Raw genomic sequence first — 21,110 nt, 5'->3', positions numbered from 1 at the left:
ATGGTCCGGGAATGGAACAACAATTAGATATAGAAGAAACACCCCGTGAGAGCCTTCAGGCCCTTCATTTGTGGCTGGCATCCATGTGGGAGCAAGGGCAGTGGCAGGGGCGGGGGCAGGGGCGGGGAGAAGGGCATTGGGAGGGGCGGGGAGAAGCGCAGTGACAGGGGCAGGGGCAGGAGTGGGGAGAAGGGCATTGGGAGGGGCGGGGAGAAGGGCAGTGACAGGAACAGAGTTGGGAGCAGCAGCGGGAACTGTGACAGCAGCAGAGGCAAGAGCAGAAGCAGGACCCAGCTGACTCTGCTCAGGTGCCCGCTGTCCCCGCACAGGTTCCAGGTCACCTGCTGGCTCTCCGGCCCCTGCAGGAGTCGCCCCAGACTCCACCCCTGCCTGCAGAGACGCCGAGGACCCGGATGCCCTTGGGTCGGGCTCTGGAGGTGCCCCGGCTTCTGCTCCTGCCCCGGACTCTTGAGAAGGAAACAGAGTGATGGTTGCAGCGGCTCCAAGGCCTCAGGGTGAGAGGAGGGAAGGTCCCCCCACCCCCCACCCACCCAGCGCCGGCCTCTCCAGGGGTCTGTGCAGAGACACAACTCAACCCAGAGCCGCCCCGAAAAGCCGCGGCCAGGAACCCACACCAGGACCTCTGCCCCCCTGCAGTCTGCAGCCAGGGCTCTCAGTCTCTGCTCCTGGCCCCACACCAGCCCCCGGGGGCTCCTCCCTGGGTGGCCCAGCACCGCCCTGGTCCCATGAACACACATCTCCCACCCCAGCCTTCTCACCCTCAGGCTCTGGCTCCGGGGGCTCTGGGTCCTGATCCCAGGACCCGTGAACCGGGACCCTGTCTGGGGACTGGGGCGGTGAAGGAGGCCTTCCTAGGCCATCTCCAGGCTCTGCTTCCCAAGACCTCTGTGCGGCCACTCTCTCCCTGGGTCCAGGGTGGCCCTCCTGGGCGACGGGGCACACGCACAACTCTCTACGGCAGGTATAATGGGATTCGGCCAGACGTTTCCCGATTTCATCGGTTGATTTCTGTAAAGACAGTGTTCCGCGGACGGCCCGGAGACATCACAGCCCCGCCCAGCCATCCTCAGTGTCCTTCCACCCTCTCCACCTGTGGCTCCCAGATTGGACACAGACCTGAATGTGCACAGACCTGCCCCTGGGACACAGTGACATCCACCAGCAGGGCTCGGGATGAACCTTGGGGACAAGAGGGCCACCCCAGCACACCCTGTCCCTCCATTCCAGCCTTGACGGGGATGTGAGCCTGACCCGCCCACCAGGCATCTGACCCTTCATCAGCCTGCACCTGCTCGGGTGGGCCCTCTACACACGACCCCTCCTTCCACACAGACACACAGACACACACACACACACACACACACACACACACACACACGGGAGGGGATGTGGGCTGCACAGGTCAGATCAGTGCGGTGTCGGGCTAGACTGGCTGTCTCTGGGTCTCCCAGTGTTACCTTTGGGTCCTTGCGAGCTAGAGACCTGAGGCGTCCTGTGCACGACCTGACCCACTGTCTCCAGGGTCGGGAAGCTTCGCGGCCAGGGGCTCCCCTGAGCCGGCAGCCGCGGGACAGGGGCACACAACAGGAGAACATGTTCGTCAGGCGAAGGTGTCCCAACGAATGAGCCCTGTTGGGTGCTGTCTCCAGAAGGTGGGTGCCTGGTGACCCGGGTTGTGAGTTCAATTGGGCTTTGTGACCAGAGAGGTGAGGTCACTTCCTGTGGCCCCCTTACCTGGCTTCCTCCTCCCACAGGAGCCCCTCCCAGGCTGCAAGGGCTCCCCTCCACCCCATGCCCTGTCCCTACAGTGACACCAACACAGCCCAGACACGTCCCCGCGAGGCCTGGAGCGGCCGGTGCCACGGCTTTGGGGCCACAGAGCTGGGTTCAGACCTGGGATTTCCTCCTGACCAGTGCTGGGACCCTGCACAGTCCCTGTGCCTCCCGGGACCCCCTGGTCTCCCCGTCTGCACAGTGGGGTCCTTGTGGCATCTACTTGTAGGGGCGCCATCAGGGAGACACCTGTAGACACGTCCCGTGCCTGCTATCCCAAGAGGCTCGTGGGCACACGTGGCCATGGAAGGATGAGGAAGGGGTGCGCCTGGCACGGAACACACAAGAGGGCCGAGTGGAGTCTCCTTGAGGTCATGGCCTCCTGCTCAGCCCAGACCCTGGTGTGTGCCGACCCCTAGGGCACCTGGACCCCAGCTTCCGGCCGGGCTCGGGGACGGACACCAGAATTTGTCCCTGTGTCCTGTAGCTCTACACAAGTCACACTGTCCCTCCCGGTCAACCTTGACCTGGGGTGTGGACATGACCCTCCCATCAGCCTGCTCCTGCTCTGGTGGCTTCCCCCCCACGTCCCATCCTTACAAACACACACGACCTCACACACACTCACAGACACAGGGAGGCTCGTGCGACTCACCAGTCGGATCAGGGCCGTGTCAGGCTAGACCGGCCAGTCCTGGGCCTCCCGGTGTCACCTTTGCGTCCCTCCGAGCACATGACCACAGCCTTCGGGGGTGAGACCTGACCCACCGTCTGCAGGTGGGAAAAGGCTCTCTCTGTGGGCTTTCCTGAGACCACAGCCTCGAGGTATCAGGACACAGCATGAGAACACGTCGCGCATTCGAAGGTCTCCAACCACGGGAGCTGATTGGGGTGCTTCTCTAGAATGGGGGTGCCTGTGATACACACGGGGGTATCTGGGGATCCCCTGGCCATCGGCCTGCTGTGGCTCCCCTCATGGGCATGTTCCCTGGAGACAAGGTCCCCGCCCCACACCTCTTGTCTCCCCCGACCCCTGTCACCTCCAGGGTCCACTCATCCTTTGACCCCCACGCGGGTGGTTAGTTACTGGGGGACGGGGGACTGTGTTTTCATGCAACTGCGTGGACCTGTGCCCACTCGGGGATGCCCAGAGGAAAGGACCCCACACGGGATGGCTTCAGTGGTCCTCCAGGATCTTAGAGGCTCTCATTCCCTCGAAAACCCCCTGGGAAAGTGAAGCCCTGGCCTAGGACCCGAGACCTCCCCCAGCCCCTCTAGGCTCTGCTCACCTGCTGGGTCCCCGGCCAGTCCCTGCCTCTCCTGCCTCAGTTTCCTGACTGTTCCATGAGCGCTTGGAGGAGGGGCTTCACCAGTCCGGCTAGAGTGGCCCCTGGCTCCCACCTTTGGGCAGGATGTGGCGCGGGAGCCTCGGGGGCGGGGAGGTGCTCCCACCAAAGGTCGAGGCAGGTGGAGCCTGAGCAGGTGCACCGGGACCACGGGACTGCGCGCACGGGACCACCTCGCGGCAGGAGCCCACGACACCTGGGGTCGCACGTATCCGATCTCCGACGCCCGCTCAGTGACCCTCATATCCCCTTAGGCCTGAGCCCACGGCCACTCCACCCAGGCAGGGCAGCTGGACGCAGCGGGTATGGAGACACGGGGCAAGAGGGAAACGAGACACACCCCCACCCTGCTGACCTGGCCCCCACACTCCACTCCGCTGTTCATGCGGGCGCGTGGCTGAGCCAGGAGGAGGGGGAGGGGGACACCAGTCCAAGGGGGGAGGTCAGGCCGCCTTTCCCTCCTCCCCATCCCCGCCCCCTGCCTTCCCGAGAGCCCCTCCCCCCACAAGCTCCCCCACTTCGGAAATCTTCACCTCCCTGCTTTCATCCCCCACACACCCAGCGGAGGTGGGAGCCGCCGACCCCATCTGCAAAAAGAGCACCGAGGTCCCAGAAGCTGGCATACAGCTTGTGTGTCACAGGACTCTGACGTGGCCCCGCTGTGGGTGTGAGCCCGGGTCGCTCTGACCCGAAGCCTGGGCTTTGGCAGGACCCCGAGGAGGTGACCTCTGAAGCCAGCCTTAGAGGTGAGGGTGTTCTGGACGGGAGCCATGGAGCGGGGCGGTGGGAGCAGGGGGCTCGAGGGGCAGGGATGGTGGGCTCCCTGGGGGAGGAAAACACTAGGGGAGGGGGGAGGGGAACACCCCGGGGAGGGCATCTGGCCCAGTTCACTCGGGGCTCCGGACGTCAGGTAAGGAGTCGGGGGTCACCGCAGCTTGCCAGGCGCAGGGGACCTGACCAGGCAGTGTCGTCAGAGCCACAGCATCCTAGATGTGGAGGGAGCTTGAGGGCTTGGTATTTGCCCCCAGGCAAGCATGGATTCCCAGGCACCGGCCTGGGAGGACGATGCTGCCTCAGTCTCCCCCTCTGTAGAGCAGAGCAGGTCGTCATCTCCCCCCGGGGCTGGATTCCCTGACAGGTCCAGAGATGGTCTCCAGCCAGAGGAGTTTTTCAAGTGAGGTCTCTACCTCGGTGGTCTCCGAGAGGGGAACAAGGGACGCGCCCCCTGCCAGCTCGGTGGATGCTCTCGTCCAAGCTGCTGATCGTCACGTCCAGGCCGGCACCGGTGATGCGGTGTCGCCCGCCGGCTGGGAGGACAGGGGCAGTGAGGAGCTGTGCTTGCGGACCCTGAGAGGCAGAGCTCCTGAGGGCCCAAGGCTGCCCCGGGGCGTGTGGCGGTTGAAGCTGAGCTGAAGCCCGATGTCTCTGGGAAGGACCGGGAGGACAACCTGGGCCCTGGGGTCTCCGGGAGGGACTGGGAGGACAGCGCAGGCCCTGGAGTCTCTGGGAAGGACCGGGAGGACAGCCCGGGCCCTGGGGTCCCACCTTGTTCCTGCCATGGGAGGGGTCAGCCTGCATCACCCATTTCACAGAGCAGGAGAGTGAGGCCCAGAGAAGGGAGGCAGGTGTTTCTGGGCACAGGGCTGGTCAGCAGAGAGCTGGAAAACCACCTCCGGAGCCCCCGCCAGCCCGGCAGGGAGCCCCTGAGCCGAGGGCGAGCCTTCCCCTTCTGCCTGGCCACTCATTCTTCCCAGACCTTGACGGTGGCCTGTTCCTTTTGGCCACAGGTATTGCTGGCCGAGCAGGAGGGAGTCCAGCTGGTAGGACAGATGTAGCTACAGGGCACAGGGACACCTGTGAGCTACCAGGAGCCACATTGTGGGCTCTGTCCCCGAGCCTGCCCGGCAGCTGGGGTCCAGGTGCCCTAGGGGTCAGCACACACCTGGGTCTGGGCTGAGCAGGAGGCCATGACCTCAAGGAGCCTCCACTCGGCCCTCTCCTGGCTCCTGCCGGGTCTCACCTGTCCTCCCTGAGGGGCTCCAGGGCCCGGATCCAGGCCCCTGATGGCTGCTCGGGCTCCAGCCGCGAAAGATGTAGAGCCTCTGGAGCCGCGGAGTTCTTGGGGCTGGAGGGAGAGCCTGCCACCGACGGGGCCTCCGCTGGGGAGGATGCGGGCCTCGTGGGATGAAGAAGGGGCCGGGACCCGGTCCCGGGGTCGCGGCTCATGTATACAAAGGGCTGAAATCACTGAGTGCCCGGGGGATGGCCAGTTACAGTAGCCCCCTGACACTTGGTTTTCCTGGAGGTGCCCCCTGGCCTCCAAGGGCCTCTTCCCACCCTCTGACTCCGCCCAGGGCTGCAGCCAGGCACAGGATGGACCTCTGTCCAAGGTCCTGCCAGGAAGACAAGGCAGAAGGAGGAAAGGAGAAGGGCAAGGGGAGGACCGACTTCTCCCTGCCCTGAGTCGGCCTCCACTGCTGCCTCCAGGAGCCCTGGCCCAGCCATGCCCCAGGGTCCATGCACCTGGACCCTGGGGTGGAGTCTGCGGTCCAGGCCAGCTGGGTGGGGTGGGTGTAGTCACTGGCCATCGTGTCCCCAGATGTCCAACCCACCTGGCCTCGCACCCTGAGGCCTGCCGGGATGGGGAGGGCATGGTTCTGGGGCTCAGGAAGGTTGTGGTTCCAGAGTAGTTGGCGGAGGTGGGGACATGGGGGACCAGCCAGACGGGGAGCGATTGGATTCACGCACGTCAGCGTCACCTCTGGATCATCCACAGGTGTTGAGTGCCGGTCCCTGGGCATACCTGGCCATGACACAGACCCGGCTGGCCTTGGAGAGGGAGGCCTGTGTACCCGGGGCACCTCCCCTCCACCTACCCCTGGGGGCGAGCCTGGACCACGGCCACGCTGATGCACTTCGCCATCTGACCCTCAGGGACAGGGGGAACACTGAGGTCAGGAGAGGCAAGGACTGGCCTAGGACAAGTGAGGTGTGCAGGATCCAAGGAGCAGGGCTGGTCTCCAATCCTAGGCCAGCCTCTGCCCCCACATGGGGTTCTCCCTGGGAATGAGAGCCCCTGAGATGCTCGGGGGTCCCTATCCACCCCATCGGTGTGAGGCTGTGACCTCTGGACATCTCCAGAAAGGCTCACACGCACAGAAACACACACACACACTGACACTGACTGCCCAGCTGGGGATCAGAGGGGAGTCCATACTGGGAGGGGGTGGGTAATATGGGGGAAAGAAGAGAAAGGCTGGAGGCAGCGGGGCCATGGGGCAGGGACATCAGGATTCTTGGCAATAGCCCGGGACCCACCACATAGGGAGGGGATATGTGCCGGCTGAGGGTCAGGGGGTCCACAAGTGTCCGGGGGGATTGACAGGAACTAGGGTAGAATGGGGTCTGGGGTCCTGTGTCCACAACGCTGAGCCCATGGAGCTAGGAGGTGTGGATGGGGCTACAGCACAGAACTCCTCCTAAACTGGGCTGCGTAGACAGTGTCCCAAGTGCCCCACAGGCTCATAGACGACTCTGTGTCCTGGGATCTTCATCCCTGGCCCTCTGTTCTCCCCTCCTGGGAAAATGCTTCCTACTCCCTCAAGGTCCTTCAGAGCGGAGGGCAGCCTGGGGGCTTGGAGGACCGAGGACCTGGGTGTGCAGCACGTGGCCGAGCAGCGGACCCTGGTGTGGGGACCGAGGTCAAGACCCTCCTTGTTGGAGCCTTGGGTCCTCATTAGGAGGTGGTTCCCCAGGCAGAGCCCTGGCTGGGGTGAGGAGGCCTCGTGAGGGACCTGAGCACCGGGCCAGGGGAGCGACACGGGCCACAAGGGAGGCTTCTGAGGGTTGTCACCTGGACCCTGGAGCCCACAGGTCCTGCACCTAGGAGACACAAAGAGACAGAGTCCAAGGCAGAGACAGAGAATGGACCCACGAGAGAGGAAACCAGAAATTCCATGCATTGGCCAGGAAATGACACCCGGTCATCATGTTCTAGCCCTTAGAACCCGGTCACACGGGCCGTCCACCCGGGAGGGGAGGGGGTGACAGAGGGATGTGGGACCGGGAATCGGGAAGGCTGGGAGCCACAGTGGGGACCGCCCAGCACCTAGGCCCAGACCAGGCAACGGGACCCGAGCCCAAATGCAATGAGCCCCTGGAGTGCGTGTCCGGAGGGCACAGGGTCTGAACGAGTTCACCTCCACCTTCCGCGGGGCCCGGGACCCAGGCAGGAGGGGTGGCTGTGTCTGGACCCGGAGCAGACCCAGGCCCGCGTGAGTGTGTTCTGTGCCAGGCCCACCCCTTCCTCATCCTTCCACGGCCACGTGTGCCCACGAGCCTCTTGGGATAGCAGGCACGGGACGTGTCTACAGGTGGCTCCCTGATGGCGCCCCTACAAGTAGATGCCACAAGGACCTCACTGTGCAGACGGGGAGACCGGGGGGCCCCGGGAGGCACAGGGTCTGTGCAGGGCCCCAGCACAGGTCAGGAGGAAAACCCAGGTCTGAACCCAGCTCTGTGGCCCCAAAGCCGTGGCACCGGCCGCTCCAGGCCTCGCGGGGACGTGTCTGGGCTGTGTTCGTGTCACTGTAGGGACAGGGCATGGGGTGGAGGGGAGCCCTTTGCAGCCTGGGAGGGGCTCTTGTAGGAGCAGGAAGCTGGGTAAGGGGGCCACAGGAAGTGACCTCACCCCTCTGGTCACAGAGCCCAATTGAACTCACAACCCGGGTCACCAGGCACCCACCTTCTGGAGACAGCGCCTGACTGGGCTCATTCGTTGGGACATCTGTGCCTGACGAACATGTTCTCCTGTTGTGTGCCCGTGTCCCGTGGCTGCCGGCTCAGGGGAGCCTGTGGCCGTGACGCTTCCCGACCCTGGAGACAGTGGGTCAGGTCGTGCACAGGACGCCTCAGGTCTCTAGCTCGCAGGGACCCAAAGGTAACACAGGGAGACCCAGAGACAGCCAGTCCATCCCAACAGTGCTCTGATCTGACCTGTGCGGCCCCAGGTCCCCTCCCGTCTGTGTGTGTGTGTGTGTGTGTGTGTGTGTGTGTGTGTCTGTGTGTGTCTGTGTGGAAGGAGGGGTCGTGTGTGGAGGGCCCACCTGAGCAGGTGCAGGCTGATGAAGGGGTCAGATGCCTGGTGGGCGGGTCAGGCTCACACCCGGTCAAGGCTGGAAGGCAGGGACAGGGTGTGCTGAGGTGGCCCTCTTGTCCCCAAGGTTCATCCAGAGCCCTGCTGGTGGATGTCACTGTGTCCCAGGCGCAGGGCTGTGCACACTCAGGTCTGTGTCCGATCTGGGAGCAGCGGGGAGAGAGGGTGGAAGGACACTGAGGATGGCCGGGCGGGGCTGTGATGTCTCCGGGCCATCCGCGGGTCACTGTCTTTACAGAAATCAACCGATGAAATCGGGAGGCGACTGTCGGAATCCCGATTCACCTGTCCTACAGATTTGTGCGTGTGCCCTGTCGCCCAGGAGGGCCACCCTGGACCGGGGGAGAGAGTGGCCACACGGAGGTCTTGGGAAGCAGAGCCTGGAGATGGCCTGGGAAGGCCTCTTTCACCGCCCAGGCCCCCCGACATGGTCCTGGTTCACGGGTCCTGGGATCAGGACCCGGAGCCCCCGGAGCCAGAGCCTGAGGGTGAGAAGGCTGGGGGTGGGGGATGGGATGCACGGGGCTGGGCGGTGCTGGGTCTCCCAGGGAGGAGCCCCTGTGGGCTGGTTGGGGCCGGGAGCAGAGACGGAGAGCCCCGTGCTGTGGACTGCAAGGGGGCAGAGGTCCTGGTGTGGGTTCCTGGCCACGGCTTCTCAGGGAGCCTCTGGGGTGAGTTGTGTGTCTGCAAAGGCCCCTGGAGAGGCTGGCGCTGGTGTGAGGTGGGACCTTCCCTGCTCTCACCCTGACGCCTTGGAGCCACTGCAACCCTCACTCTGTTTCCTTCTCAAGAGTCCGGGGCAGGAGCAGAAGCCGGTGCGGCTCCAGAGACCAACCCAACAGCATCGGGGGCCTCGGGGGCTCTGCAGGCAGGGGTGGTGTCTGGGGCGACTCCTACAGGGGCCCGGGAGCCAGCAGGTGACCTGGGACCTGTGCAGGGACAGCGGGCACCTGAACAGAGTCAGCTGGGTCCTGCTTCTGCTCCTGCTTCTCCTGGTTCCACTGTTCCTGCTTCTGCTCCCAACACTGTTCCTGCCAATGCCCTTCTCCCCGCCCCTTCCCCCGCCCCTGTCAATGCCCTTCTCCCTGCCCCTGTCCCCGCCCTTGCTCCCATATGGATGCCAGTCAGAAATCAAGGGCCTGAAGGCCTACACGGGGTGTTTATTTTACTTTATTTGTGTTATGTTTTATTTCAAATTTATTCTCCAATCCCTGACCCCGACCCCCCACCAGAATATCTCTTCCTCTTCTCCCTTATCCTTTTTCTCTTCTACTTTTTAGCTGTTACTTTATTTGTTCATTAGTTATAATCTATATTAATCTTCAATAAAAAGTTTTATTTATTTTACATTGTGCAATTCCTGAGCACTGGGTACGCTCACAACGCTGTGAACCACGCCACAGAATTTTGCTGCAGAACATCTCGGTCCCCAAGGGTCACCGTGTACCCCGAACCCTCACTCCCCATTCGTCCCCCGCCAGCCTCTGGGAAACCCCAGTCTGCTTTCTCTCCGTGTTCCGTTACCTACTCTGGAGGTTTCCTTCAAGTGGAATCTCACAAGAGATACCTTTGGGTCTGCACTGACTTTTCAGACGAGACAGATTCATTTTTGTACTTTGTGGCGGTTTGAAATAGACTTTTTCTCCTTTGACCTTGAATTCACAATGGATTAAGTATTAGGTAGGAAAAAAGAGGCCCCTTCGGTGACAATGGGCATGGTCTTGGGGTGGAGACCCCTGTCTGTGCCGTGACACCACAGCCTGACACGAGACAGGACACGGCTAGTCCTCCCGTGGCCCAAACAGAAACCGGGAGATGCGGAAGGCTGGACGGTCACACCACAGGGGGGAGAGCATCCCTCACGACCCAGGGCCAGAAGGTTCACAGGCCTCTGGGCCAAATAATGCGCCAAAGCCAGTGCGTTCCCCGGGATGGAGGCCAGACCCGTCCCAGTCCAAGGGGAGGCGACCCCCATGGGAGCAGGCGTCAGAGATGCGGGGCGTCCCGGGGTGGGACTCGGGCAAGTGAGACCCGAGGGAGGCAGCGCTGGTGGCCTTCAGACGGGCAGGTTTCTGGTCTGGGGACCGGCAGCCTAGGTGTCCACGTGAGGAAGCAGAGGCCCCAGCTGATCCCCAGCGAGAAGTCCTCGTCCTGCAGGGGACCGGCTGGCCCAATACTGGGAGAGTCCCCAGAGCCCGGAGTCGGCCCTTCCCCAGCCCCATGTGGGGCCCCAGGCAGGGTGGTCATCTCTGCTCCCCTGAGTTCAGGGGGGGGCCCTCAGCGGGTGGTGGGGTCCCCCAAGAAGAGGGACCCCGAGCCCCAGGACGCCAAGATGCACGCCTGCGGGTAGGACAATCCAAAGTCAAGGAGATGGGCTTCCTGACCCAGGTCATCTTACCAGTGACCCAGGCCGTGCTATTAGCCTTGGTGTCCCCATCTGTGACATGGGAACGTAACGGGCCTTCTAGATGGGTTGTCGCATTCCCTGAGAGATGAGGTGGAATCGTGGCCTGGTGCCTGGAGGACATAAAGGGCCACCTGGAAGGCTGTCCCAGAGTCCCCCAGGGCACAGGATTCCGGAAGCCCGTCCTTGGCCCCTGCCTGCTCTCCCCCTTCTGAGAACACTCAGCGTTGTTTGCAGAAGAGGTAGACATGATCCAGGAGGTCAGCAGGGCCCACGTGGAGGAAGGTCAGCACTGGAGGGACAGAAGGACGTGTCCCGTGCCCCCTTCCAGGGCCCGAGCTGTGACGCCCTCTGACCGGACCTCTGACCTGACCTGGTGTGGACCCCACTTCTATGGTTTCCCTCCCTCCCTCCTTCCCTTCCTCCTTCCCTAAGTCAGCTGGGGAACTCAGGTCCCTGCTGTGTGCTGAGCACCGTGACCTCTTCAGTGAGCACGACCCGATAGGTCCCCCACGTGGCATCTTCCTTTGCAGGGTCTGAATGTTCCTGGCCGTGTCCCCTCTGGCGAGTCGGGGAGGGAGGCCTCTGCTCACGTTCCCGACAAGGAAGCACGAGTCCAGAAGGTCCAGACGACCTGCCCCAAGTGCCAGCGTGTGGAGCCTGGACAGAGGGTGGTCCCTGAGCAGAGGAGGACTTGGGCCCACGCAGCCCGGAGGAGGAGGGGGAGCACCGTGGCGGCCTGGCGCTCGAGTCCGCTGGGAGACGGTGTCCTACCCGGACCGGCCCTGTCCCCAGGGCATTCGGGGTACCTGCGCTCCCAGGTGGCAGGCTGGCCCCGGCTGGCAGGAGAGGAGGCGCCCCTGGGGCAGGACAGAGCCCTCAGGCAGAGCGGAGGGTCTCAGGTGCTCCCCCAGGGGCAGGTGGACTCGGGCGCCCTGAGGGAGCGTCACCGGGACAGCTGTGCCTTGCCAGCCGCAGTTCCCCAAATCCAAGCACAAGATCCTAACAGCTTCTGCCCCACCCCCCAGAGCAGAAACCGCTTCTGTCCTTGTTCCTTTGTGGATGCGTCCTTGCCTGCCCTCAGCACCCTGTCTGCTCCCCGCTGTGTGCACGCACCTGGATCCCACAAGCGAGCCCCGGACCCCACCCAGGGGCTCTGGGCCACAGCCAGCAAGGGGGAGCGCCGTCCCCATGGCCCTCCTCACCCTAAGAAGACACGTAAGCCATATTCACCAAGGTTTGTAACCATCGTACACACTCACACACATACACACACACACACACACACACGTAGAGCAAAGGGTGGGGGCCCTGGAGGACCTGCACACGTATGTCTGCGGCACCTCCCGCCGCCCCTGTGCTTTTGTGGGTTTGCTCTGGTTCTCTCGGATCCTCCTCCCGGCTCCCTTGAAGGCATCAGGTCTCTGCCCGAGTCCCTGCGTCACCCACCCACCTCTCCTATTAGGAAGACGTGCAAACGCACAGCCTGCATTTCCTCCCATCTTCCTCTCGCCTCCCAGACTTCGGTCGTCAGATTTGGGAGTCGAGAACACCCCTTGTGTCTCCCCTCACCTGTCCTTCCACCCAGCTCTTCCCAGGCCGGCCCCGAGGCGGTCCTCGGGCTGGATTTGTCTCCTGAGAGGTGGGGGTCAGCGGACAGAGGGCAGACGGTGCCGGTGGGGGCAGGAGAGGGCTGTGGCCCACAGGCCCAGTGCCGGCTTGTCTGCCAGGGCCCCCGGGCTGGGTGAGCCCCGCCGGTTCTCCTCTTTCTTACCAGCAGGCATCCTTGTCCTGAACAGGCACCAGGGAACCTGAGTGAAGAGACCACTTTGCTTTGAGACGAGGGGCGGAGTGGCAAGGGCTGCAGAGGACGTTGGCCTTGGATGGGGAAAGCGAGGCAAGCCACGCACTGCTGTCCCGTTCAGTTCCCCTCTGCCACCTGGGTGTACCTGCAGCCAGAGGGGCTGGTTCCCGGCAGGCTGACAGCGTCCCCCTGGAGCCCCCGGTCCCTCCTCTCTGCCTGAGGACTCTCTCTTCCGGAGACGGGATTCCGTCACACTTGTCTCTGGGGACCTGTGCTTCCTCACCTTGTCACCTGGCTGGATGGTTCCCAGAGCAGAAACCTGCCCGTCTGAAGGCGACTAGCGCTGCCTCCCTGGGTTTCACTTGCCCGAGTCCCTCCCCGGGACGCCCCACATCTCTGATGCCTGCTCTCACAGGGGTCGCCTCCCCTTGGACTGGGACGGGTCTGGCCTCCATCCCGGGGAACGCACTGGCTTTGGCGCATTATTTGGCCCAGAGGCCTGTGAACCGTTCTGGCCCTGGGTCGTGAGGGATGCTCTCCCCTCTGTGGTGTGACCGTCCAGCCTTCCGCATCTCCCGGTTTCTGTTTGGGCCACGGGAGGACCAGCCGTGTCCTGTCTCGTGTCAGGCTGTGGTGTCACGGCACAAACAGGGGTCTCCACCCCGAGACCGTGCCCATTGTCACTGAAGGGGCCTCTTTTAACCCACCTAATCTTTAATCCATTGTGATTTCAAGGTCAAAGGAGAAAAAGTCTATTTCAAACGACCACAAAGTACGAAAATGAATCTGTCCCATATGAAAAGTCGGTGCAGACCCAAAGGTATCTCTTGTGAGATTCCACTTGAAGGAAACCTCCAGAGTAGGTAACGGAACACGGAGAGAAAGCAGACTGGGGGTTCCCAGGGGCTGGCGGGGGTATGAATGGGGAGTGAGGTCTCCGGGTACACGGTGACCTTTGGGGACCGAATTATTCTGCAACAATATTCTGTGGCGTGGTTCACAGCGTCATGAGCGTGCCCAGTGCTCAGGAATTGCACAACGTAAAACAAAATTTTTATTGAAGATTAATGTGGATTTTAAACAAACCACGAACAAATAAAGTACCACCTGAAAAGTAGAGGAGAGAAAGGATAAGGGAGAAGAGGAAGAGTCATTCTGGTGGGGGGGCGGAGACTGGGATTGGAGCAAGAATTAGAAATACAATAAACACCCTTTGTAGGCCTTCGGGCCCTTGATTTGTGGCCGGCATCCATGCGGGAGCAAGGGCGGTGGCAGGAACGGTGTCGGGAGCAGAAGCAGGACCCAGCTGACTCTGCTCAGGTGCCCGCTGTCCCCGCACAGGCCCCAGGTCACTGCCCGGAGACTCCAGAGACAGAGACGCTCTGTCACCCGCCCCGGTGTCGGCTGGGCTCCCAGCTCCAGGGCCGTGACCCGCTCTGACACGTTCGCGGAGACAGAGCCGGCCAAAGGCCCAGACTAGAGCCGGCCCCGCATTCGCTCTCGCATCCCCTCCTGACGCGGAGCCGGTGCCCTCGACACGGCGAGACCCCCGCCAGCACCAGCTCCAGAGCCAGACCCGGCTCCCGCCTGCCTCGGCACCGCTTACGAGACACGGCCAGTGCCAGCTCCAGACCGGATTCTTCCCGTCCTCACCCGGGAAGGCATTCTTTCTCTTTTCTTGGTTTGTTTCTTTTCACAAGTGCGTGTATTCATGTCTTAAATGTAATATAAAATGGACTTTCTCGCTTTAATTTTTTGAACGTCTATTTTTGAGACAGAGAGAGACACAGAGTGCGAGCGGGGGAGGGACAGAGAGGGAGGGAGACACAGAATCTGAAACAGGCTCCAGGCTCCACGCTGTCAGCACAGAGCCCGACGCGGGGCTCGAACTCACGAACCATGAGATCATGATCTGAGCCGAGGTCGGACGTTTCACTGACGGAGCCACCCAGGTGCCCCTCGACTTTCTCGTTTTAAACATTTAACATGGTACAAGTCCCTGACCCTAACTACGCTTCCTCTGCCGGGCGCCATCACCACTATCTAGTTCCAGAACATCCGCATCACCCCAGGCAGAAAACCGGTCCCCGCCGAGGGGTCAGGCGCTTGCTCTTGCCGACCCCCCGTGCTCCCCGGCAACCAGCGACGTGGCTCCCGTCACTATTTCTTTACTTCTCATTATGAGTTTTTCACACGGGTGGGATCCTACAGCGTGTGGTATTTTGTGTCTGGTTTCTGCCACTTAGTATAACGTTTTCTAGTTCACCTACGTCGGGGGCCCCTGGGAGGCTCAGTTGCTTACACATCAGACTCTTGACTGCAGCGCAGGTCATGATCTCAGGGTCACGAGGTGGAACCCAGAGACGGGCTCTGTGCTGGGCGTGGACTCCGCTTCAGAGTCTCTCTCCCTCTCCCTCTGCCCCTCACACTGTGTGTACGTTCTCTCTCTCTCTAGAAACAAACACCGAGTTCATCACACTGTAGCCCGTATCCACACTTCAGTCCTTTGTGCCCGAACGAATAAAGGGTTATTGTGAATGGTGCTGCTATGAATATTTACGTACAGGCTTTCGTTAGAGCACCTGAACTCGATTCTTCTGGTTGTACGATAGACAACTTGGGTGAAATGATACGCATACGCCTGACTCTTCGAGAACGTGCCAAACGTTCTGCTACAGAGGCTCCACCGTTTTACGTCTCCCTCGGCTACGTAAGCGGGTTCCGAGTTCTCGAAATCCTCCCCAACAGGTGTGATGTCGGTGTATTCAGTAGAGCCCCTCCTTGTGGGTGTGGGAAGGCGTGTTACTGTGGTGGTGCGGTGTCGGTTCGCTTTTCCTTTTCTTTGTATATTCCAGATGCAATACCCTTATCAGAATTACGGTGTGCCAACATTTCCTACCATTCTTTGGGTTTTCTTTACATTCGTTTGAGATTGTCAGTCATTCACAAAACGTTTTGGCAATGATGAAGTCCCGTGTGTCTCTTTTCTCCTTGGTTGCCTTGCCTCCGGTGCTACATTAGAGACACGACTGCCAAACCCAAGGGAATGAAGATTACCCTCTAAGTGCTCTTTATTGATTTCTGGGGCGTTAAGATTTTTGCCCTTGAGAAAATGTTTTCCTTATATTTGAGAGGGAGAGCATGAGTGGGCAAGCGGCGGTTGGGGGGAGGACAGAGGATCCGAAGCGGGGTCCATGATGATGGCAACGAGCCAGCTACAAGGCTCAAACTCCTGAACTGTGAGGTATGACCTGGGCTGACGTTGGATGACCCACTCACTGCCTGAAGCACCCAGGTGCCCCTGGAGATCATTGTTTTCCGTGGTCTCAGGTAATGTTCTGAGTTCACGCTTTTCTGTGTGGAATCTGGTTTCCCAACACCGTTTGCGAATACTCCGTTTTTACCGCACGGAACGGTCTTGGCACCCATGTTCATAAACAAGTGACCATACCCGTACGGATTTATTCATTGATTCCCAGTTGGATTCCATTGATCCATATGTGTTGGACTTCTCTGCCCATAGCTTGGTGAAAGTATTATAATCTCACACAGAATGTTTTTATTCCATGATATTTTGCCCGTAAGGTCATGGAATATATACACGTATTTTCCTTCTTGTCCATTCGAGAACTTTTAAATTATCCATCTGGTGTAGTAGCTGTGACCAAACTTCCATTACGCTGTTGAAATGAGGTGTTGGAAGAGGGCATCCTTCCCTTATTCACCATCATAAGGGGAAAACGGTCAGTGTTTAACCACTGAGAATGACACACATGTGAGTTTTTTCCTAAATACCCTTTGTCATAATGCAATCTCCTATTTCTATTTCATTGGCAGCACTTGTCATGAAAGGTTGTAGATTTTGTCAAAGCTCATCCTGCAACAATGGATCCTTCTTGAACCGTGTGGGCCAAAGCACCAGTGAGAGCGTCAGGCTCTGGGGTTGGCTTTGTTGGAAAGCTCTTGGTACCGCTTCAGTCTCTGCACTTATTCCAGGTCTGCTCGCGGTTTCCATTTCTTCTGGAGTCAGTTCTGGTAGTTTGTGTGTGTCTCAGAATTGATGCGTTTCATCTCAGCCAATTTCTTGGTATGAAATTGTTCAGTTTTTGTCTATTCTGTCAATTTTGTAAATCTCTAGAAGAAAGAATGTTGTTTTTACCGATTTTCTCGAGGGCTCCTCTGTTTCCTTTATCGTTATAATTTCTTTCGATCTAAGATATTTAGGTTGCCTTTGATCTCTTTTCTAGTTACCCAGAGGAACCTTCTACCTGTTGTGGACACCAGACATCCACAGGGCCACTGTCCAGGTCTGGGTTGTTGGGTAGATAAGCAACTACAGACAGGAGTGGATGAGGCTTCCAGGCAATTTCTACCTCAGCTGGCATCCCAGGCCAGCCCTACACTGCAGCTGTGTCCAGGACCCCTCCTTTTGCCAGGCCGGGCGCCCAGCATCACGCTGACCTGGCTTCCCTGGACCACTCACAGCCTTAGGTCCCTTCTGCGCTCGGGGAACAAGAAGAGCCATGAAGTGAGGCAGTGGTAGCAGGGGGCTCTGAGGGGCCAGGGATGGTGGGCTCCCTGGGGGAGGAAAACACTAGGGAGGGGGGAAGGGAACACACTGGGGAGGGCATCTGGACCAGTTCTCAGGGGGCTCCGGATGTCAGGTAAGGAGTCGGGGTCACCGCAGCTTGCCAGGTGCAGGTGCATGCTGATGCACTTCCCCATCTGATCCTCAGGGACAGTGGGGACACTGAGGTCAGGAGAGGCAAGGACTGGCCCAGGACATGCGAGGTTGCATGGTCCAAGGAGCAGGGCTGGTCTCCAGTCCTAGGCCAGCCTCTACCCCCACATGGCATTCCCCCTGGGAATGAGAGCCCCTGAGAGGCTTGTGCTTCCCTATCCACCCCGTCCGTGTGAGGCTGTGACCTCTGGACATCTCCAGAAAGGCTCACACGCACAGAAACACACACACACGCTGACACTGACTGCCCAGCTGGGGATCAGAGGGGAGTCCACACTGGGAGGGAGTGGGTAGTACGGGGGAAAGAAGAGAAAGGCTGGAGGCAGTGGGGCCATGGGGCAGGGACATCAGGATTCTTGGCAATAGCCCGGGACCCACAGCATGGGGAGGAGGACATGCCGGCTGAAGGTCAGGGGGTCCCCAAGGTGTCCGGGGGGATTGCCAGGAACTAGGGGAGGATGGGGTCTGGGGTCCTGTGTCCACCACCTTGGGCCCGTGGAGCTAGGAAGTGTGGATGGGGCTACAGCACAGAAGGACTCAGCTTCCTCCTCCTAAACTGGGCTGCGTAGACAGTGTCCCAAGTGCCCCACAGGCTCATAGATGACCCTGTGTCCTGGGATCTTCATCCCTGGCCCTCTGATCTCCCCTCCTGGGAAAATGCTTCCTACTCCCTCAGGGTCCTTCTGAGCAGAGGGCAGCCTGGGGGCTTGGAGGACAGAGGACCTGGGTGTGCAGCACGTGGCCGAGCATGGACCCTGGTGTGGGGACCGAGGTCAAGACCCTCCTTGTTGGAGCCTCGGTTCCTCATTAGGAAGTGGTTCCCCAGGCAGTGCCCTGGCCGGGGCGAGGAGGCCTCGTGAGGGAGCTGAGCACGGGGCCATGGGAGGGACACGGGCCACAAGGGAGGCTTCTGAGGGTTGTCACCCGGACCCTGGAGCCCAAAGGCCCTGCTCCTGTGAGACACACAGAGAGAGACAGAGTCCGAGGCAGAGACAGAGAATGACCCAGGAGAGAGGAAACCAGAAATTCCATGCATCGGCCCAGAAATGACACCCAGTCATTATATACTAACCCTTAAACCCGGTCATATGGGCCGCCCACCCGGGACAGGAGGGGTGACAGAGGGACGTGGGACCAGGATTCGGGAAGGCGGGGAGCCACAGTGGGGACCGCCCAGAACCTAGGCCCAGACCAGGCACTGGGACCCGAGCCCAAATGTAATGGAGCCCCTGGAGTGCGTGTCCAGTGGGCACAGGGTGTGAACGAGTTCACCTCCACCTTCCCCCGGGACCCAGGCAGGAGGGGTGGCTGTGCCTGGACCCGGAGAGGACCCAGGCCCGCGTGAGTGTGTTCCGTGCCAGGCCCACCCCTTCCTCATCCTTCCACGGCCACGTGTGCCCACGAGCCTCATGGGATAGCAGGCACGGGACGTGTCTACAGGTGTCTCCCTGATGGCGCCCCTACAAGTAGATGCCACAAGGACCCCACTGTGCAGACGGGGAGACCGGGGGGCCCTGGGAGGCACAGGGTCTGAGCAGGTCCCAGCACTGGTCAGGGGGAAAACCCAGGTCTGAACCCAGCGCTGTGGCCCCAAAGCCGTGGCACCGGCCGCACCAGGCCTCGCGGGGACGTGTCTGGGCTGTGTTCGTGTCACTGTAGGGACAGGGCATGGGGTGGAGGGGAGCCCTTTGCAGCCTGGGAGGGGCTCTTGTAGGAGCAGGAAGCCGGGTAAGGGGGCCCCAGGAAGTGACCTCACCTCCCTGGTAACAGAGCCCAACAGAACTCGGAACCCGGGTCACCAGGCACCCACGTTCTGGAGACAGCGCCCGACTGGGCTCATTCGTTGGGACACCTTCGCCTGACGAACATGTTCTCCTGTTGTGTGCCCGTGTCCCGTGGCTGCCGGCTCAGGGGAGCCCGCGGCCGCGACGCTTCCCGACCCTGGAGTCAGTGGGTCAGGTCTTGCACAGGACGCCTCAGGTCTCTATCTCGCAGGGACCCAAAGGTAACACAGGAGACCCAGAGACATCCAGTCCAGCCCGACACCACTCTGATCTGACCTGTGTGGCCCGAAGCCCCCCCGTGTGTGTGTGTGTGTGTGTGTGTGTGTGTGTGTGTCTGTGTGTAAGGAGGGGTCGTGTGTGGAAGGCCCACCTGAGCAGGGGCAGAGTGATGAAGGGGTCAGATGCCTGGTGGGCGCGTCAGGCTCACATCCCCGTCAAGGCTGGATGGGAGGGACAGGGTCTGCTGGGGTGGTCCTCTTGTCTTCGAGGTTCATCACAAGCCCTGCAGGTGGATGTCACTGTGTCCCAGGCGCAGGTCTGTGCACACTGAGGTCTGTGTCCGATCTGGGAGCAGCGGGGAGAGAGGGCGGAAGGACACTGAGGATGGCCGGGCAGGGCTGTGATGTCTCCGGGCCGTCCGCGGTCACTGTCTTTACAGAAATCAACCGATGAAATCGGGAAACGATTGGCGGAATCCCGATTCACCCGCCCTACAGAGTTGTGCATGTGCCCCGTCGCCCAGGAGGGCCACCCTGGACCCAGGGGGAGAGTGGCCGCACGGAGGTCTCTGGACGCAGGGCCTAGAGTTGGCCTGGGAAGGCCTCCTTCACCGCCCTGGCCCCTCCACAGGGTCCTGGTTCACCGGTCCTGGGATCAGGACCCGGAGCCCCTGGAGCCAGAGCCCGAGGGTGAGAAGGCTGGGGTGGCAGATGTGTGTTCACGGGGTCCGGGCGGTGCTGGGCCACCCAGGGAGGAGCCCCCAGGGGCTGGTGTGGGGCCAGGAGCAGAGACTGAGAGCCCTGGACTGTGGCCTGCAGGGGGGCAGAGGTTCTGGTGTGGGTTCCTGGCCGCGGCTTTTCGGGGCGGCTCTGGGTTGAGTTGTGTGTCTGCAAAGGCCCCTGGAGAGGCCGGCGCTGGGTGGGTGGGGGGCGGGGGGACCTTCCCTCCTCTCACCCTGAGGCCTTGGAGCCGCTGCAACCATCACTCTGTTTCCTTCTCAAGAGTCCGGGGCAGGAGCAGAAGCCGGTGTGGCTCCAGAGCCCGGCCCAACGGCATCGGGGTCCTCGGCGTCTCTGCAGGCAGGGGTGGAGTCTGGGGCGACTCCTGCAGGGGCCGGAGAGCCAGCAGGTGACCTGGGACCTGTGCTGGGACAGCGGGCACCTGAACAGAGTCAGCTGGGTCCTGCTTCTGCTCCCGACACCGTTCCTGCCACCGCCCTTGCTCCCGCATGGATGCCGGCCACAAATCAAGGGCCCGAAGGCCTACAAAGGGTGTTTATTGTATTTCTAATTCTTGCTCCAATCCCAGTCTCCGCCCCCCCACCAGAATGACTCTTCCTCTTCTCCCTTATCCTTTCTCTCCTCTACTTTTCAGGTGGTACTTTATTTGTTCGTGGTTTGTTTAAAATCCACATTAATCTTCAATAAAAATTTTATTTGTTTTACGTTGTGCAATTCCTGAGCGCTGGGCATGCTCACGATTCTGTGAACCACGCCACAGAATATTGTTGCAGAATAATTCGGTCCCCAAAGGTCACCGTGTACCCGGAAACCTCATTCCCCATTCGTGCCCCCGCCAGCCCCTGGGAACCCCCAGTCTGCTTTCTCTCCGTGTTCCGTTACCTACTCTGGAGGCTTCCTTCAAGTGGAATCTCGCCAGAGATACTTTGGGTCTGCACCGACTTTTCATATGGGACAGATTCATTTTCGTACTTTGTGGTCATTTGAAATAGACGTTTTCTCCTTTGACCTTGAAATCACAATGGATTAAAGATTAGGTGGGTTAAAAGAGGCCCCTTCGGTTACAATGGGCACAGTCTCAGGGTGGAGACCCCTGTTTGTGCCGTGACACCACAGCCTGACA

General features: G+C 60.7%; 2 protein-coding genes across 5 annotated transcripts; one reads left to right on the top strand and one right to left on the bottom strand.

The window, feature by feature from the left end:
- Positions 1–23: 23 nt before the first annotated feature.
- Positions 24–1,641, bottom strand: LOC122204617 (skin secretory protein xP2-like). Its single transcript, XM_042912130.1, has 4 exons — positions 1,479–1,641; positions 780–1,029; positions 160–467; positions 24–74 (listed from the first exon to the last, which is right to left on the bottom strand). Exons 1-4 carry the CDS (start codon positions 1,614–1,616, stop codon positions 24–26), a joined length of 747 nt encoding a protein of 248 aa, XP_042768064.1. The 5' UTR covers positions 1,617–1,641.
- Positions 1,642–2,910: 1,269 nt separating this feature from the next.
- On the top strand, positions 2,911–20,691 carry LOC122205059 (skin secretory protein xP2-like). Of its 4 annotated transcripts, XM_042913078.1 has the most exons (6): positions 2,911–3,443; positions 3,703–3,861; positions 7,845–8,079; positions 8,363–8,425; positions 8,534–8,783; positions 9,087–9,642. In XM_042913078.1, the coding sequence occupies exons 3-6, from the start codon at positions 7,942–7,944 to the stop codon at positions 9,596–9,598; spliced, it is 963 nt and encodes a 320-aa protein (XP_042769012.1). In that variant the 5' UTR covers positions 2,911–3,443; positions 3,703–3,861; positions 7,845–7,941; the 3' UTR covers positions 9,599–9,642. The 4 variants fall into 4 exon arrangements, 2 of the variants coding, with proteins under 2 accessions (XP_042769012.1, XP_042769013.1); XM_042913079.1 differs by lacking the exons at positions 2,911–3,443; positions 3,703–3,861 and having other exon boundaries at positions 6,392–8,079; XR_006195889.1 differs by lacking the exons at positions 2,911–3,443; positions 3,703–3,861; positions 8,363–8,425; positions 9,087–9,642 and adding an exon at positions 20,250–20,691 and having other exon boundaries at positions 6,392–8,079.
- The last annotated feature ends 419 nt before the right edge of the window (positions 20,692–21,110 follow it).

Source organism: Panthera leo, chromosome D4 (assembly GCF_018350215.1).
Source record: "Panthera leo isolate Ple1 chromosome D4, P.leo_Ple1_pat1.1, whole genome shotgun sequence".
Taxonomy (NCBI): Eukaryota; Metazoa; Chordata; class Mammalia; order Carnivora; family Felidae; genus Panthera; species Panthera leo.
The sequence above is the reverse complement of the archived record's forward strand: the minus strand, read 5'-3'. Positions and strand labels throughout refer to the sequence as shown.

Bases quoted from the DNA above. Each gene is read 5' to 3' on its own strand.
- LOC122204617 (XM_042912130.1), bottom strand. From the start codon at position 1,616: ATGTTCTCCTGTTGTGTGCCCCTGTCCCGCGGCTGCCGGCTCAGGGGA. The intron at 468-779 runs GTGAGAAGGCTG...TTCCTTCTCAAG, and splicing joins CCCGGAGCCAGAGCCTGAGG to AGTCCGGGGCAGGAGCAGAA. The intron at 75-159 runs GCGCTTCTCCCC...CATGGATGCCAG, and splicing joins CTGCCCCTGCCCCTGTCACT to CCACAAATGAAGGGCCTGAA.
- LOC122205059 (XM_042913078.1), top strand. From the start codon at position 7,942: ATGTTCTCCTGTTGTGTGCCCGTGTCCCGTGGCTGCCGGCTCAGGGGA. The intron at 8,080-8,362 runs GTAACACAGGGA...CTTGTCCCCAAG, and splicing joins TAGCTCGCAGGGACCCAAAG to GTTCATCCAGAGCCCTGCTG. The intron at 8,426-8,533 runs GTCTGTGTCCGA...CTGTCTTTACAG, and splicing joins GCAGGGCTGTGCACACTCAG to AAATCAACCGATGAAATCGG.